Source organism: Belonocnema kinseyi, chromosome 1 (assembly GCF_010883055.1).
Source record: "Belonocnema kinseyi isolate 2016_QV_RU_SX_M_011 chromosome 1, B_treatae_v1, whole genome shotgun sequence".
In the NCBI taxonomy this organism is placed as follows: domain Eukaryota; kingdom Metazoa; phylum Arthropoda; class Insecta; order Hymenoptera; family Cynipidae; genus Belonocnema; species Belonocnema kinseyi.
Window position 1 is genome coordinate 70,904,573 of NC_046657.1, and position 17,579 is coordinate 70,922,151.

The following is a 17,579-nucleotide window of genomic DNA, read 5'->3' on the forward strand; positions in this document are numbered from 1 at the left end:
TTTTGTAGAAAATAATTTTTTGGGTTAGAAATTCATTTCTTTGATTGAAAATGAAACTACTTTGTTTAAATTTTATCTTTTTGGTAGAAAATCATTTTTTTTTAATTGATATCAATGGTTGAAAATTAAACTATTTTGTTGAAATTTTTTCTTTATGGTAGGAAATAATTTTTTTCAAATAAAAATTCTTTCTTTGTTTAACAATTAAACTATTTCCTTGACAAATTTTTTTGGTTAAAAATTCCTTTCTTTGGTTGAAAATTAAACTATTTTGTTGAAGATTTCTCTTTTTGGAAGAAAATAATTTTTTGGGGGTTAAAAATTCCTTTCTTTAGTTGAAAATAATTTTTTTAAATTAAAAATAAATTTTTTTGATTGTAAAATGAACTATTTTGTTGAAAATTTCTCTTTTTGGAAGAAAATAATTTTTTGGGGATTAAAAATTAATTTCTTTGATGGAAAATTAAACTATTTTGTTAAAAATTTCTATCATTGGTAACAAATAATTTTGTTGTTGTTAAAGATTCATTTGTTTGGTTGAAAATTTCTATTCCATGTAGAAAATAATTTTTTCGGGTTAAAAATTCATTTTTTGATTAAAAAATTAGACTATTTTGTTGCAAATTTCTCTTCTTCATAGCAAATAATTTTTTTCGGGTTATAAATTGATATCATTGATTGAAAATTGAACTATTTTGTTGAAAATGTCTATTTTTGGGAGTAAATAATTTTTTTGGGTTGAAAATTCATTTCTTTGATTAGGAAATTAAACTATTTTGTTGAAAATTTCTATTTTTGGGAGAAAATTCTTTTGGGTTAGAAATTAATTTCTTTGATTGAAAATGAAACTATTTTGTTGAAATTTTATCTTTTTGGTAGAAAATCATTTTTTTTTTTAATTGATATCATTGGTTGAAAATTAAACTATTTTGTTGAAAATTTTTATTTTTTGAAGAAAATAATTTTTTGGGGGTTAAAACTTAATTTCTTTGATGGAAAATTAAACTATTTTGTTAAAAATTTCTATTATTGGTAACAAATAATTTGTTGTTGTTAAAAATTCATTTTTTTTATTGAAAAATAAACTATTTTGGTAAAAATTTCTATTTTTGATACAAAATAATTTTTGGGTTAAAAATTCAATTGTTTGGCTGAATATTAAACTATTTTGTTGAAAATTTCTCTTTTTGAGAGAAACTAATTTTTTGGGGTTTAGAAATTAATTTCTTTGATTGAAAATTCCCCTTTTTTGGTAGAAAATAATTTTGTTGGGTTAAAAATTGATATCATTCGTTGAAAACTAAACTATTTTGTTGAAATTTTTTCTTTGTGGTAGGAAATAATTTTTTTCGATTAAGAATTCATTTCTTTGTTTAAAGATTAAACTATTTTCTTGACAAACTTTTTGGTTAAAAATTCCTTTCTTTGGTTGAAAATTAAAATATTTTGTTGAAAATTTCTCTTTTTGGTAGAAAATGAGTATTTTCGGATCAAAATTTTAACTTTTTTCTAGAAAATTAATCTTTTACTTGCAGATTAATAACTTTAGCTCGAAATTCATCTTGCAGATTCATAAATTTTTATTTCTTTTGTTAAAAATGTTTGTTTTTTTTGTAGAAAATTAATATTTTTGTAGATAATCATGTAAAAAATATTAAGAGTTCTATTTGAAGAGACTTAGAAACATAATTTAAAATAATAACTATTGTAAATAAACATTCTTTTTCAGTAACATTCCAAAAATTTTAATTCTAAGTATCACATAAAATCTGAGTCAAAATTAAAAATTTTCGAAATTTTTCTAATATATATAATTGTATAATTTTAAATGACCAAAACCAAACAAATACAAATTTTCCAACCGCAAATTATTTTAATTCGAACAATTTTTTATTTAAATTATTTAAAAACAGGAATTTAATTTTTTTTATCTAATTTAATTTAGAAGTTTTCAATTTAAAAATTATTTTAATTTGAACCTTTTGTCATTAAAATTATTAATTCCGTTTTGAAATGATAATTCAAATAATAAAAAAATAAGAACTGAAATCAGCTGATTTTCTTTCAAGACATAAAGAATTTGAAAACTTCGAAAGGACATTAACCTTGGCTTTCAAGAGTCAATGACTGGGTTGCGTAAACTCTCATGTGTGCCAGATTCTTCATTTTTTCTGTATTTATAATTATTTTTTCATGCAAGTTTAAAAAAGATAATAAAGTTCATTTAATTTCAAAATAAAATTATTTAAGGCTCTCAATATTGGAAAAAAATATAAATAATTTAAGAATCCATTCCTGAATAAACTTTTAAATATTAAGTTAAAACAATCTTCGAAATAATAAGTAATAGTCAATAATTTCAATATTTAAAATAAAATAAAAAGGAATTTAATTAAATGAAAGCATTTAAACTTGAATGCTTTAAAATTAAAAGTAATTAAAATTAACAAAGTTTTAATAAAAAACTCTCAAAATTTCAAAAATTCAGAATACATTTGTGGAAATTGGACGAAATCGTTCGAAAAAAGTTCAGACTTTTTTTAAATTAAGTTTGAAATTTTCAAGATTTTGAAATATTTTCAAATAAAAAATAATTCTAAAATCTTCTTATTTTTAAAGCTTAAGTTTGATTACAATTACAATTAATAGGTAAAATTATTAAATTTGTAACTAACTAAAATTGAAACAAAGCCACTAAAAATAATTTTTAATTAAAAACTGACTAGCAAGGCTTTTAATATGAAAGTTTGCAATTTTTGAAACATTTAAAGTAGGGCATTGTGAAATTTGAAATCGGAAACCTCGAGAATTAAGAAATTTGATATCAAAAATATTCGAATTCAAGCTTTTGAAGCAAAAAAAAATTATTTTGAAATTTAAATTATAAAAAATTGAAAGATGGGTGACTTTTAATTTTCGAGCTCATAAAAGTTTAGGATTTTGTAATTGAAAATATTAAACATTGAAAAATTCTTAATTGTAAATCTTCAAAACTGAATTATTTCAAATAAGATTTAAAAAGTACATGTTTTAAAATATAAGTATTAAAAATTGAACAAATTGCGCTTTATATTTGAATTTTCAATTGTCACGGTTTCAAATTGCAGAACTTTGATTGATAAATCCTTTAAAATTTAAAAGGTTTTAATGTTTACTATTAAAAGTTTAAAATTGTGTAATTTTTGTTTTCAATGAAACTGAAAAATAAATTGCCTGACACTGTAAAATTCCCTAATTGGATTTTCATCCTTCTGGATGATACTCTTTTTTCAATTATTATTATTTAAAATTCAAACAATAATTTTTAAAAGTTTAAAAATTAAAAGTATTTTTTAATAAAAAATATTCGATTAATGTATTTGCATTAAATAAATAATATTTAAAAAAATATATAATTCGGTAATATTATAAACGGCCGGGAATTTTTTTAATCGGCAATCTATTATTTCAAATGTTTAAAGTTTCTAAAATTATTTTTTGAATTTAAAATAGTAATAATTGAAAAAAAATGTATCCAGAAGTATATTTTTTTAAATTATTATTTTTAATTTTTTTTTTAATTTAGAAACTAAACATTAAAAATAATTTTTGTATAAAATATTTGATAATAGTATTCTAATAAATAAATAATGTTTATAAAAAAAATTAATTATTCAAATTCGGAAATTTTATATTTCGGATATTTTATAATTCGGCAAATTTTCTGCCGGGAATTTTATTCTTCCATAATTTTCTAATTCCGGAATTTTATTATTCGGGAATGTCCTAATTCAGCAATATTTTAAACTATTTGGGAAATTAATTATTTATTATTCGGGAATTTTGTTATTAGGGAATTCTTCAATTAGGTAATTTTCTAAAATGTTAGAGAATTTAATTCTTTGGGAATTTTTGTATTAGGTAATTTTATTATTTGGTAATTTTATTATTTGGTAATTTTCAAGTTTAGTAATATTACAAATTTGTTGGTAATTTATTATACAGAAATTTTCCAGTTCGGGAATTTCATTATTTGGGAATTTTCCAATTCGCGAACTTTACTATTCGGGAATTTTATTATTCAGGAATTTTCAAATTTGGAAATTTTATTATTTTTCAAATTCGGGAATTTCATAATACCGGAAAATAAAATTCCCGAATAATAAAATTTCCGAACAATAAATCTCCAAATTAGAAAATATAACAAAAATGTAAATCTGATAAAATGATTATAAAATGAAAGAAATAATGAAAGCCGATTCGTCATATTTTACATTACTTTAAAATCAATCATAAGTTTTAGTCCTCTAATTAGGCAATTACCGGCAATAGAAAAAAGATAATGACAGAATTTCTCATTCTGACATTTCTGACAGCTGAAACTTTCTAACCTCAAAACAAGCTCCGATCTCCGAAACCTTATTGTTTGATTCACTAAAAACAAGTCTTTTTGATTCGACGCACATCACCACGTGTATAATTGTAGAGGAGTTCGCAGTTCATATATTATATATGTATATATTGTCACTCGAAAATTCTGCCACGTGCCGTGTCAATTATTGTCAAAATCGCGGTTACTCATCCTCGCGAATCTCTTGAGTCCCGAACTTTTCCTGATTTTCGGGTTCGCTAGTCCCACGAATTTGGACTCAAAACGAAAACTAGATAACATTTTTTTTATAGAACTGATTAGAATCTTCCTAGAAATAGGAGGGGTTTCAGAGACGGAAGGGAGCAAACACGGGGCGGAAGTGAGAAAAACCTAAACTCCTTGCAAATGGCAGACGTATGACAATCTTGTTTTTGCCGTTGAAAACAAAAGTGAAAAAAGTGTCTTTCTGAGGAATTTTGAAGACTGATAGGAACACTCCTGGATTGTAAAATATTTTGGTGATTCAGTGAAAGAATTAAGGAATTCGATGGCGAAGCTAGTGGATATTTGGCGTGGTGATAACCCGGCCGACTTGAAGAGGAGGCAAATGCCATTAGTCGTCGATGAAAATTTAACGGTAAATTATTTCCTATTAGAAAAAATGATTATTTTTAGTTTTATCGCGATTTTTCTCAAGAATTGTCGTTTTCTATTATTACATAATCATAATCACGATGATTTATGAAACATAACCTGTAAATGTTATTCTGTCATAAGGCCTTGATTCTATTTTTCAAACAGACTTTACACTCTTTACCACTTTTTTTAAAGAATTTTTTCCCCGATTTTCAAGAAACTGTCAGAAATCAGGGAAATTTCAGGGATATTGTCAAAAAATTTATTAAAGTCAAGGATTTTCTGTGAGATCACTTTAAGTAACTGTCAATAATCATAAATTGAAAATGTAATATTGTTTAATTCAATCTGTAACCAATTCTATATAAAAAAATGTCTTTAAATTTTCATTTTGAGGGAAAATTAAAAATTGGTTAGGGAAAAAGCAGGGAATTTTGAATACTAATTTTTACGACAATCCCTAAATTTTCAAATTTAGTTTCAAATTTCATTATTTTCATACAAATTCAACGTAATTCGACTGTTGGGAGTAGAAATTCATCTTTTATTATAGCAAAGTATTTTTTTTTGTTAAATATTAATAGTTCTTGCTTGGAAATCTACTTTTTGTTAAATTTCAACCTATTTTTTTAAAATTGGTCCTTTTTGTTTTAAAATTTAACCATTTGATTGAAAACTCATATTTTTGATTGAAAATTTAACTGTTTTGTTGAAAATTCGTCTTTTTTTATTCGAAATTATTCCCGTATTCGTATTTTTGGCTGGAGAATTCCAATATTTCGTTAAAAATTAAATGTAGAAAAATCAACTGTCTTATAAAAAATTAGCATTTTGCTTGAAAATTCAACTATTTTGTAGAAGTTTAATCTTTTTTGGTTAAAAATTAAATTATTTTGTTAAAAGGACATCTTTTTTTTGACGAAAATTTGTAAAAAAAAATTTCTTTGAAAATGCAAATAATTCTTTAAAAGTTCATCTTTCTTGGTTGAAAATCAAATTTTTGTTCATAATTAAACTTTCCGATTTGAAATCTTAGGATTTAAAGCGTTTGATTATGAATTTAATAAGTTGCCTAAAATAATTTTTTAAAGAAAAATTGATGAAAAAAATATATTAAAAGGTCATCTTTTTTATCGAAAATTTAATTTTTTTAAAATTAGTCTATTTGCAATTTTTTGGTCGAAAATTCAACTGTTTAGTTATGAATTCAATATTTTTGTTAAAATGTTATCTATTTTTTTTCGATAATTTCACTGTTTTGTTGAAAACTCAACTGTTTTATAAAAAAATATTCTTTTTTCTTTAAAATTCAACTAGCTGGTTAATGTTTAATCTTTTTTGGTTAAAAATAAAATTATTTTGTTGAAAGATCATCTTGTTTTTTTTTGTGAAAATTTGTTAAAAATTAATTTTTATTTGAAAATTCAAATAGTTCTTTAAAAATTCATCTCTTTTTGTTGAAAATCAAATTTGTGTTAAGATTTCAAATGTTCGAGTTGAAATCTTACGAATTTTAAAAGTTTGATAATGAATTCAATATAAAACATAAACTCATTTTTTTTTTAGAAAAATTAATTACCCTATTATTCATCTTTCTGGCTTGAAAATCATAATTTTGGTTAATTTTTGATGCTGGAAATTTTGGAAAAAAACATTTTTATTTAATAAAGAAATACTTTTTTTATCTGTATTTTAAGTAATAAAAAGGTCAATCTTTTTTTAAAATTTTGTTTAAATCTTTAAAAAAAACTTTTTAAATATTCCCTTAAAATAATTTTTGAAAGTAAAAAGTTATTTTTAATTATCCTAGGAATCTTAAGAAAATGTTTTATTCTTTTCAAGCCTTTCACAATAAAAAGAATCTAATTTTTTTCGTTTAAAATCTGCGTTTCAATCTTTTCAAACCTTCTAGATATCTCTTAAAATTACTCAAATTTTGCCTGCAAATAATAAATGTTTAATTATTATTTATAAATGCAAAGTGTAAAGAAATTTTCTAAAATTTGCAGCATTTTTTGAAAATTGTAAAAAAAATTTCAAAATAATTTTTAATATAAAACAAATTTAAAACATCAAGATTTCTCAAGATTTTGAAAAAAATTTTTGAAGCTTTCCAAGAATGTTTAAACTATTCAAAAAGAAAATAATTGAATTTCTAATTTAAGAAGTGTTCAGTTAAAATTTTTTCAATTTTTCAATATTTGATGTTTCTAGCTTAAAATTTCTTAAAATTATATAATTTTGAAAATTTTAAAGTTCATTGATTGATTTTTTCATTTATAGCATTGAAACTGATAACGTGGATTTATATTTTTTTATATTAAAAAATGTTAGCTTTCATTTGCAGCTCAGTTTTTATTACCTCAAGTGAATCATTTTTTAGCTTTAGTGTTCTATTTTTTGAAATTTCATTGACCGTGAAAAATGTTTGCGAACCGGAAGAAAAACCGGGAATTTTTTTCGTCAATTAAAACGGCCACCCTGTTTCTTCTTTAAAAATTACAATTTTTTCTTGTAAATTCAGCTGTATTCTAAAAAATTTATCTTTTTGGCTGGAAAATTTAAGTATTGGTTAAAAATTAAACTGTTTTTAAATAAGTTCAATATTTTTTGTTCAACAATTCGATCATTTACAAAAAATTCATCTTTGCAAGTTGAAAATTCAACTGTTTTGTTGAACACTTTTTTTTTTTAAATCAAAATTCATCTTGATTCAAAATTAACGTTTCTGCTGTAAAATCAACTTCTCTAATTAAAATTTTCGGAATTAAAAGCGATTCATAATAAATTCCTTATTGTATCTACATTATTTTATTTAGAAGAATATATTTCTGTATTATTAATCTTTCTTGAAAATTATTATTATTATTTGTTTTTTTGAAAATTCAACTTTTCAGGTTGATTATTCAATTGCCTTCTAACAATTTTTTGTGGCATTTTTACTGATTTTTTGAAAAAATATCTGATATAATTGACCTAATAAATTGATCCTTTTGGACCATCTTTTTTGTTCAAAAATCAACCGTTTTGTTGACCATTTATCCCTTTGGATAGAAAATTCGCCTTTTTGTATTGATAATTTAACTATCTTCTACAAAATTCATATTCTTGGTTTGAAAACTTAATTTTTTATTTAAAAAGTCGATTATTTTGTTAAACGGCCATCTTTTTTTTTCGAAAATTCAACTGTTTCGTTGGATATTCATTTTTTTGGATAGAAAATTCGTCCTTTGGGAGCAGAAATTCATATTTAATGATAGAAAAGTTATCTTTACTTAATTAAATATTAGTAGTTCTTGGTTGAAAGTATAGTTTTTGTTAAAAATTTAATTTTTCAGGTTGATAATTGAACTGGTTTTTAAAAAATCGGCCTTATATTTAAAAATTGGACCATTTTATTGAAAACTCATCTTTTTTGGTTAAAAATGTAACTTTCTTTGTTGATAAATAACTTTTCTTAAAAATTGAACTGTTTTTTAAAACATCTTTTTGGTTGTGATTGGTTTAAAATTCAACTATTTTTGGTTGAAGTTTAATTTTTTTTCCTCAAAAATTCGACCATTTGGTAACAATTCATCTATTTAGTTGAAAATTAAATTATTTTTTTAAAAGGTTATCTTTTGTATCGGGAATTTAGCTGTTTTTTCAAATTCTCCCTCTTTATGTAAATTCCATCTTTCGTGGTCGAAAAGCTATGATTTATGGTAAAAAATTTATCTTTCTTGATTGAAAACAAACTTTTTTTATTGTAGGATGTACTGTCTTCTAAAAAATTCGTTATTTGGCTTTAAAATTCCACTATTTATTTAAAAACTCAATTACTTTGTTAAAAGCTCACGTTTTTTAGAAAAAAATTAATTTTTTTAAGTTTGTCGTTTTTATTGAAAATTCATCTTTTTTATTGAACAGTGGAAATCAGGAAAAAGTCAGGGATATATTGAAAAAAAATTATAAAAATCCAGGAATTTCTATCAAGAATAAACAATTCAAAATTTAAGTGTCATTTATTCCATTTTTAACAAATTATATTTAAAAAATGTTATGAGATTAGAATTGTGGCTTTTTAATATTATTAGTGACAAAATTATAAATTTTTAGGTCACACTCAGATAAAAACTCAATAATTTTGTTAAAAGGCTATCTTTTTGGGTCGAAAATTTGACTGTTTTGTTTAACGAATCGTCTTTTTGGATAGAAAATTCGACAATTTAGTGAAAATTCCTCTTTAGAAGATAAAAATTCAACTACTATTTATTCAAAAACTCCATAACTTAGTTAAAAGATCACCTTTTTTGGTCTAAAATTCAACTTTTCGGTTTGAAATCTTAGGAATTTAAAGTATTTCGCAAATGAATTCGATATGAAATCTATATTAATTTATTTAGAAAAATTTATTCCCGTATTATGTATCTTTCTTGGTTAAAAATTATTTTTTCGATTTGAAAATTCCTCTTTAAAAGATGAAAATTCAACTATTGATTTAAAAACTTAATGAATTTGTTAAAAGGTAATCATTTCTGGACGACAGTGCGTCCTTTTTGAATGAATATTAATATTTTTTTATTGGAAATTAACTTATTTGTATAGCATTCTAACATCTTAAAAACAAAAAATTTTTTTTGCTTACAAACTGCACTAAATGCTTAAAAATTCAACTGTTTTGTATGAAAATTCGTCTCTTTTGATTGAAAAATTAAACGATTTAGTTAAAAAAATAACTATTTTCAGTTAAAGCTTAATATTTTTTGTTTGAAAGTTCAATCTTTTAGAAAAAATTTAATTATTGAATTAAAAACGCAATTATTTTGTTAATAGAATATTTTTTCTTCTCATTGGACATTCATCTTTTATCAGCAAATACCCATCTTTTTTGGTTGAAAATGCAATTTTTTTTTGTTCAAGATAAAATTTTTTTTAAATTCAACTTCTAGTGTTGAAATCTTAGGAATTTAAATACTTCTATAATTAATTAAACTATTTCGTTAAAAATTCATTCTTTTATATCGAAATTTTTTTTTGTTGAAAGATCATCCTTTTTATTGAAAATTTATTTTTTTGGGGTGAAATTTCAACTGTGTTCGCAACAATGATTATTTTTTCCTTGAAAATTGATCTATTTGATTGTACATTAATTTTTTTGGCTAGGCAATTCGTCCTTTTTCATTGAAAATTCAAGTTCTTTTGGTTGAAAACAAAATTTTTTGTTAAAAATTCAACATTTCGGGTTCAAATTTTAGAAATTTATAATACATATTTATTTATAAACTATACACACTATTTATAATAGTGAAAATTCCTCTTTAAAAGATGAAAAATTCAGTTATTAATTTGAAAACGTAATAATTTTGTTAAAAGATCATAATTTTTACTCGAAAATTCCACTGTTTTGTTGAAAACTCGCCATTTTTATTTAAAGTATATATTGTACTGTCGACTAATCATTTTTTATTAGTTGAAAAATCATATTTATTATTTAAAAATCAACATTATTGTTGTAAATTCAGCTGTCTACTAAAAAAATAGTTTTTTTTGGCTGGAAAATTCAGCTATTGCTTAAAGATTAAACTGTTTTCGGTTAAAGTTTAATATTTTTTGTTTAAAAATTCGACCGTGGAGGGAAAATTTATGGTTGTAAGTTGAAAATTTAACTATTTTGTTAAAAATTCATTAATTTTGTTAAAAGATCCTCTTTCACTCGTCTTTTTGGATATAAACTTTGTTCGTTTTGGTTCAAAATTCATCTTTTATGATCGAAAAGTCATCTTTTTGTGTTGAAAATTCATATTTTTTGGTTGTTGATTAATTTTGTTGTTGGAATTTTAACTGGCTTTTAAAAAAATTAGAATTTTTTTCTTGAAATTCAACTATTTTTTTGAAAATTCAAGTATTTTTTCTTTAGGTTCATCCTTTTTTGTTTTAAAATTCGACCATTTAGAGAAAATTGATCTTTTTTCGCTGAAAATTAAAGTATTTAGTTACGAATTCAATTTTTTTGATAGGCCATTTTACTAACAATTTAATTATTTTATTGAAGATCCATCTTTTATGGTCATAAAGTATTTTTTTCTGTTTGAAAAATTTTATTTTTCTCGATTAAAAATTAATTTTTCTGTTGACAATTAACTATTTGGTTGTAAATGCATCTATTTATTTAAATAATCCAATTTTTTTGGTTGAACTCTTATCTTTTTTAGTTGAAAATTTGACATTTTAGTGAAAATTCGATTAAAATTAAAAGTTAAAAATTAAAACATTAAATTTATAAAAAATTCAAGAACGCAGTTATTTTATAAAAAGCTCCTGGTTTTTTTTTTAATCGAATTTTTTTTAATATTCAACTTTTCAGTTTGAAATCTAAAGAATTTAAAACCGTTTCATAATAATTTTAGTATGTTATCTATTTTAATCTGATTTAAAAGAATTTATTCATGTATTCATGATTCTTGGTTGAAACTTATATATTTTTTGTTTTGAAAATTGAACTATTTATGATCGAAAACTCATATTTTTTGTTGCAAATGATTTTTTTTAAATTCAATTATTTAATTTAAAATCCATCCTCCTGTTTTGAAAATAAACTTTTTTATTGGAAAGGCTACTACTACTTTGGTTAGAAAATAACTTTCTTGTTTAAAATTTCTTTTTTTTTTAGTAGAAAATTCATCTCTTTTGTTAAAAATGTATCCTTGTTGTTTGCAAATTTGACCAATTAGTGAAAATGTAATTATTTTGTAAAAAAGTGATCTTTTTTTCGAAGATTCAACATTTTTATTTTTTATGCGTCAAAATTTCTCTCCCTTTTTAACAAATTAACTGTCTTTTTTTAATTCGTCTCTTCCTTTAAAGTTAAACTATTGGGTTGAGAATTCGTCTTTTTTATTAAAATTTCAAATTTGTGTTTATGAATGGAACTGTTTGGTTGAAAATTATTTTTCTGTTTTTAAACATTCAACTAGTTTGCTAGAAATTCAATAATTTTAGTAAAAAGTTATCTTTTTTTGTTCTTTTGAATTAAAAATTCATTACCTTCTTAATTAAAAATTCATCTTTCTGTGTGAAAAATTATTATTTTTATGAAAAATGCAAGTCTTTATTTAAAAACTCAATAATTTTGTTAAAAGGTCAGATTTTTTGGTCTAAAATTCAACTTTTCGGTTCGAAATCTTAGGAATTTTTCTGATAATAAAGATGAACTTTTAACCAAATATATTAATTTTTTAACAAAAGAAATTAAGATTGAAGAAAAATGTAATAGTTAAATTTTCACTTGAAAAATATTGGAATTTTCAATTAAAAAATGAATTTTCAACCAAAAAGATAAATTTTCAACTAAGAAAATTAATTTTAAATGATAAAAGATCATTTTTCAATAAAATACGTAAATTTTTAACTAAAGATATCATTAAAAGAATTTAGTATTTTCGCGAAACCTTTTAAAATTCATAAAGAGTTTTTAAGTTTATTATTCCAAATATTAAAAAATCTATATTTCTTTATAACTTGTTTAAATCATTTTAACTTTAAAAATTATTTTTGTATCTTTTCCAAATTTTGAAAATATTGTTTACTGTTTTAAAATCTTGTTAAATATTAGATTAAAATGTTGTAATTCTTTTGGAATGTTATTTTTTTTTTTAAATACTTAAAAATTAAAATAATATTAACAATTTTTTCAGAACTATTACAAAAATATTTATTCCGTTGAAACCTTCAAAATTCTTAAAAAGCTATTAAGTTTTTTATTTCAAATCTTTAAAAATCGATATTTTTATTTCAAAATTACTAAAATTATTTTGAGTTTAGAATAATTTTTTTACCTCTTCGAAACTTCGGAAACCTGTTGCAATGTTTCAAAATCTTGTTAAATATTATTTTCCTGTTAATTTTCTAAGGTAAAGAATTCCTTTAATATCTATTTTTTTCAAATTTCAATTTATTTTCGAAATTTGCAAAAACTTTTAAACAGCTTTTATAATTATTTAAATTGCTTCTAAAATTTTGTAATTTTGCAGAATTGAAAAAGTTTGCTTTAAAATCTTAGACATTTTTTTCGTAATTTCAGGAAATCATTTGAAATGACTTTAATAGTTCTTAAATATTTTCTTCATATTAATTTTTCAAAATAAAAAAATCCATTTAAATTTTGCCTAAAATCTTAAGAAATAATTCAACATTTTATTCCAAAATCATATAAAATCTACTTTTTTTTAATCTTTTTAAATTTTAAATCGTTTTTGAATATTTTCAAAACTTTTGAAACTTTGAAAAATATCTTTTGAAATAATTCAAAGTTTTCCTAATATTATTTAAAATCCTGCAAAAATTAAAAAAACAATGTTATCAAATATTTCAGATTCTTTTTCTAAATATTCTGAAATCTTCAAAGCATCAAATTAATATTTAAAAATAAAACCGAGAATAAAATCTAAATAATTTAAGATTTAAAAAATTAATTTAAAGAAAATATTTAACAAAGATATTATAAAAATTAGAAAAAATGTACAAAGCTTTAAAAACATAGAAAAATAATTTTAAACTTTAAATTATTTTATCAAATTTTTGAAAAAAGTGGATTTTTGAAGATTTGAAACAATAACCTTAAAAGCTTTTAAAGAATTTTGAAAGGTTTAAAAGAGAATACAAAAACTTTCTTACGATTTGTGGGACAATTAGAGAAAAATTTGTATTTTACAAAATTTATTTTAAGACTATATTGAAAAAGATTTGTGAAAATTCGAAAAGATTTTAAAAATTGTCAAAAAAATAGTTTGGAAGATTTTCCGAAATTTTGTCTTAATTTTTTTTTTAAATTCAGGCAAAATTTGAACCATTTCAAAATGTATTTAATAGTTTTAAAAAAATTCTAAAAATAATTTCAACGTTTTGGATCGAAATCTTAGGAATTAAAATCGTTTTGCAAATAATTCGATATATTTACATTATTTTATTTATTTCTTGGTTAATAAGAACTTCATAATTTTATAAAAAGATCGTCATTTATGGTCGAAAAGGCATTTTTTAAATTAAAAATTCATCTTTCTTCGTTGAAAATTAACATTTTTGTTGAACATTCAAATGCCTCATAAAAAGTTAATCTATTTGGCTTAAAAATTCTACTATATCGTTAAAAATTCAACTGTTATGTTATAAATTTATATGTTTGGTTAAAAATTATTAATAATTAATATCAATGACTTTTTTGTTGAATATTCATCTTTTTGGGTTGATAACTTAAAAATATAAAGCGCAGAATAATTAATTAAATATATGATCTATATTAACATTATTTAGAATAATTAATTTCCCTATTTTTGTGAAAATTTGCTCTGTTTTCCCAGTTCTGAGAGCATTTTGAGCTCTAAAGTCTGTTTTAAAAATAACGATCCAAGTATAATTTTTGAATCTTTAGGATACAATTTTGTTTATTCATAAATTTGAGATTTTAAGGATTTTTTTCTCAGATGATTATGGACGTCAGTAATTTGGGGGCAATTTGCGAAAATCCTCTTGTTCGTGGAAAACAACTAGACGATTTTTCCAGAAAATTTGACACCCTCACAAATGAAGAGGTGAGATCTTCCTTTCAAGTGACCTGCAAAGATTTATTGTCAATTCTTGGACAATCTGTTCCCTGTGTTGGATGTAGAAGAAGGTAAATTATAAATATTTTTTATAAATATTCAATATCATTGAATAATAAATTTTATTTCTAAGTATTTTTTTATATTTACAAATGATAGGAATTTTTTTTAATGCAAAATATTTTGAAGGAATTGTTCCTTTCTAGATTGAGACAGTTTTTCTTCTCTGATTCTAGTGTTGAAAAATTGTTTTACGATTTAATACGTTCCGGTCATCCTGTGTTAGATCCTTTATTATTCACACCGGAAGGATTGTTGACTGTTAAAGAAGAAGTTCTCCAAACTCCACAGTTGCTTTGCACAATTTTACATAAGCACAGGTAATTTTTCTTAATTAAACTAAAAAAAAAAAATACGCGCTTAGATTTTCTTTCTTGCGTGATTTTCCTATTTTTATATTTAAAAAATGTAGATGTTTCTTAAATTAGTTTGAATTATTCCTCTTTTTCTTTTAAAATTTCTTCTAACTTTTAAATGTTTCATCAAAATTATTCAATAATCGACATTTTGTTAAAAAAATGTTCAAAGTCTTTACAAATTTTGTAATTATTTTTTGTTTATCTTTTTAAAACTTCTAAAGTTTCTAAATATATTTTAAAATTATTCGAATTTTAGCCTCACAATTTTTGGTAATCTTTCCAAATTAATAAAATTGTCTTCAAATCTTTCATTTTTGTGTGTGAAATTTTTCCACATTTTTTGAAATATTATTAAATATTCTTATAGAATTAAGATATTAAAAAATTTCTTAGCAATCATAAGAAAAATTATTTGTTCTCTTGAAACATGTTAAAATTCTTAAAAAGCTTCTAACTTTTTTCTTGTTTCAAAACCTTAATTTTGTTATAAATTTATTGAAATCTTTATAAGTTTAAAATTATTTTTGTATCTTTTAAAAATTTCTAAATATCTCTCAAATTTGCTCTAAATTTTTCTATTTTTTTTAAGCTTGAAAAATAAATAAAAAAAATGTCCGTAAATTTTTCTAAATTCACCTCTGAAATTTTAAGGAATAATTTAAAATGTTTGAGAATCTTTTTAAATATTTTCTTAAAATTAATATTTTAAAATAAAAAATAAATTCAAATTTGTCTTGGAGTCTTAAGATAATAATTTTATTATTTTTAAACCCTTTCCATTATTTTTTAATCCTTTCAAAACCAAAAGAAACTTTTTAGTAGAGAAAGAAACAAAATTTTAGGGAAATTTGAATTTGAGGGGAAACATAATTTTTAATACCAAAATAAAAATGTCTAATAAATATTTTTTAAGTTTATTTGTTTATATAAATAAGTGTTTTCTAGATTCCTCGAAAAAATTAAAAACCATTTTTGAAAATGTTATGTCCAAAAAGATCTAGAAATTTTCAAAGATTTTTTATTTTTATTTTACAGGAAAATATTTTAAAATATTCTCTTCAAATTAATTTTTCAAATAATCACTTTAAATATTACCAGGAATCTTTAAGAATTTTTATTGTTAGATCCTTTCAAAAACTTTTTAAAAACTTCAGCATTTTATTTTATTTTTAGATATCTTTGAAAATTATTAGGATTTTTTTCTAAAATTAAACAAAAATGTTTAATAAAAGTAAAAAATTTCCTAGATATGTGAAAATGTTTAATGTTTTAAAATCTTTTTAAATATTCTCTTCAAATTAATATAAAAAATAAATAATCATTTTAAATATTCCTAGGAATCTTAAGAAAATTGTTTTATTATCTTCAAACATTTCAACATTTTGTAAACTTTCAAAATTGTATTTCGAAATATTCAAAAGTCTAGATTTTATTTTCAGTTTTTTCAAATCTTTTCAAATTTGAAATTATTTTTGAAATTGTTTTAAAACTATTAAATACATTTTGAATTGATTCAAATTTTGCCTGAAGTGAAAAATTAAAACAAAATTTCGGAAAATCTTCTAAATTATTTTTTGACAATTTTTAAAATCTTTTGAAATTCTTACAAATATTTTTAAGTATAGTGTTAAAAATAAATGTTGTAAAATAAAATTTTTTCTAAAATTGTCCCACAATTCTTTAGAATGTTTCTCTACTCTCTTAAAACCTTTCAAAATTTTAAAAAAGCTTTCAAGTTTTTTATTTCAAATCTTCAAAAATCTACTTTTTTCAAAAATTTGTAGAAATAGTTTAAATTTTAAAAAATTATTTTTCTATCTTTTCAAAAATTTTTACATTTTATCTAATTTTTATGAAATCTTTGTTAAATATTGTCTTAGAATTAGTTTTTTTAATCTTGAATTATTTAGATTTTATTCTCGGTTATATTTAAACATATTAATTTGAAGCTTCGAAGGTTTCAGAATATTAAAAAAAAAGAATTTGAAAGATTTTAAAACAATTTCTTTTAATTATTACAGGATTTTAAAAAATATCAGTGAAACTTTGAATTATTTCAAAAGATATTTTTCAAACTTTCAGAAATTTTGAAAAGATTAAAAAATTATTTAAAATTTGAAAAGATTTCAAGAAATTTTAAACAAAATGTAGATTTTATACGATTTTGGAATAAAAAGATTTTAGGGGAAATTTAAATGGATTTTTTTTTATAAATTTGTTTTTTGAAGATTTGGAACGAAAAACTGAAAAGCTTTTTAAAAATTTTGCGTGGTTTCAACAAAATAAATATTGATGTAATAGTTCTGAAAAAATTGTTAATATTATTTTATTTTTCAAAATTTAAGTTAAGACTTTTTAACAAAAAATTTAAACATTCCAAAGGAATTATAAAATTGTCAAAAAAGAATCTGTAAAATTTTCGTTCTTTCTTTTATTTTGAAATGCAATTTTGCAGTTTAAAAAAATTTTTAACTTTCAACACAATAAAAACTTTTTTTAAGATTCCTGGGAATACTTGAAATTGTTATTTATTTAAAAACATAATTTTAATAGAATATTTAACACTAAATTGTTTTAAAGATTTCTGAAGAA

At 21.4% G+C, this 17,579-nt stretch overlaps 2 protein-coding genes across 5 annotated transcripts in view; one reads left to right on the forward strand and one right to left on the reverse strand.

Moving 5' to 3' along the window:
* The window catches only part of LOC117167864 (neuferricin), a 27,825-nt gene extending 23,339 nt beyond the window's left edge, over positions 1-4,486 (reverse strand). For 2 of the 4 annotated variants that reach the window (XM_033353104.1, XM_033353086.1), the window contains exon 1: positions 4,371-4,486. Coding sequence is in view for 1 of the 4 variants with exons in the window: in XM_033353112.1 (XP_033209003.1) it covers positions 4,371-4,445 (75 nt within the window). In the remaining 3 variants the exon portion in view is untranslated. Of the gene's footprint in view, positions 1-4,302 lie in introns of all 4 variants that reach the window. The other 2 variants (XM_033353112.1, XM_033353095.1) reach the window with 2 other exon arrangements.
* A 388-nt stretch (positions 4,487-4,874) lies between these two features.
* The window catches only part of LOC117167858 (gametogenetin-binding protein 2-like), a 48,232-nt gene continuing 35,527 nt past the window's right edge, over positions 4,875-17,579 (forward strand). Inside the window, exons 1-3 of the mRNA XM_033353072.1 lie at positions 4,875-4,988; positions 14,449-14,639; positions 14,805-14,948. Of these exons, the coding sequence (XP_033208963.1) occupies positions 4,899-4,988; positions 14,449-14,639; positions 14,805-14,948 (425 nt within the window). The 5' untranslated portion in view covers positions 4,875-4,898. The remainder of the gene's footprint in view (positions 4,989-14,448; positions 14,640-14,804; positions 14,949-17,579) is intronic.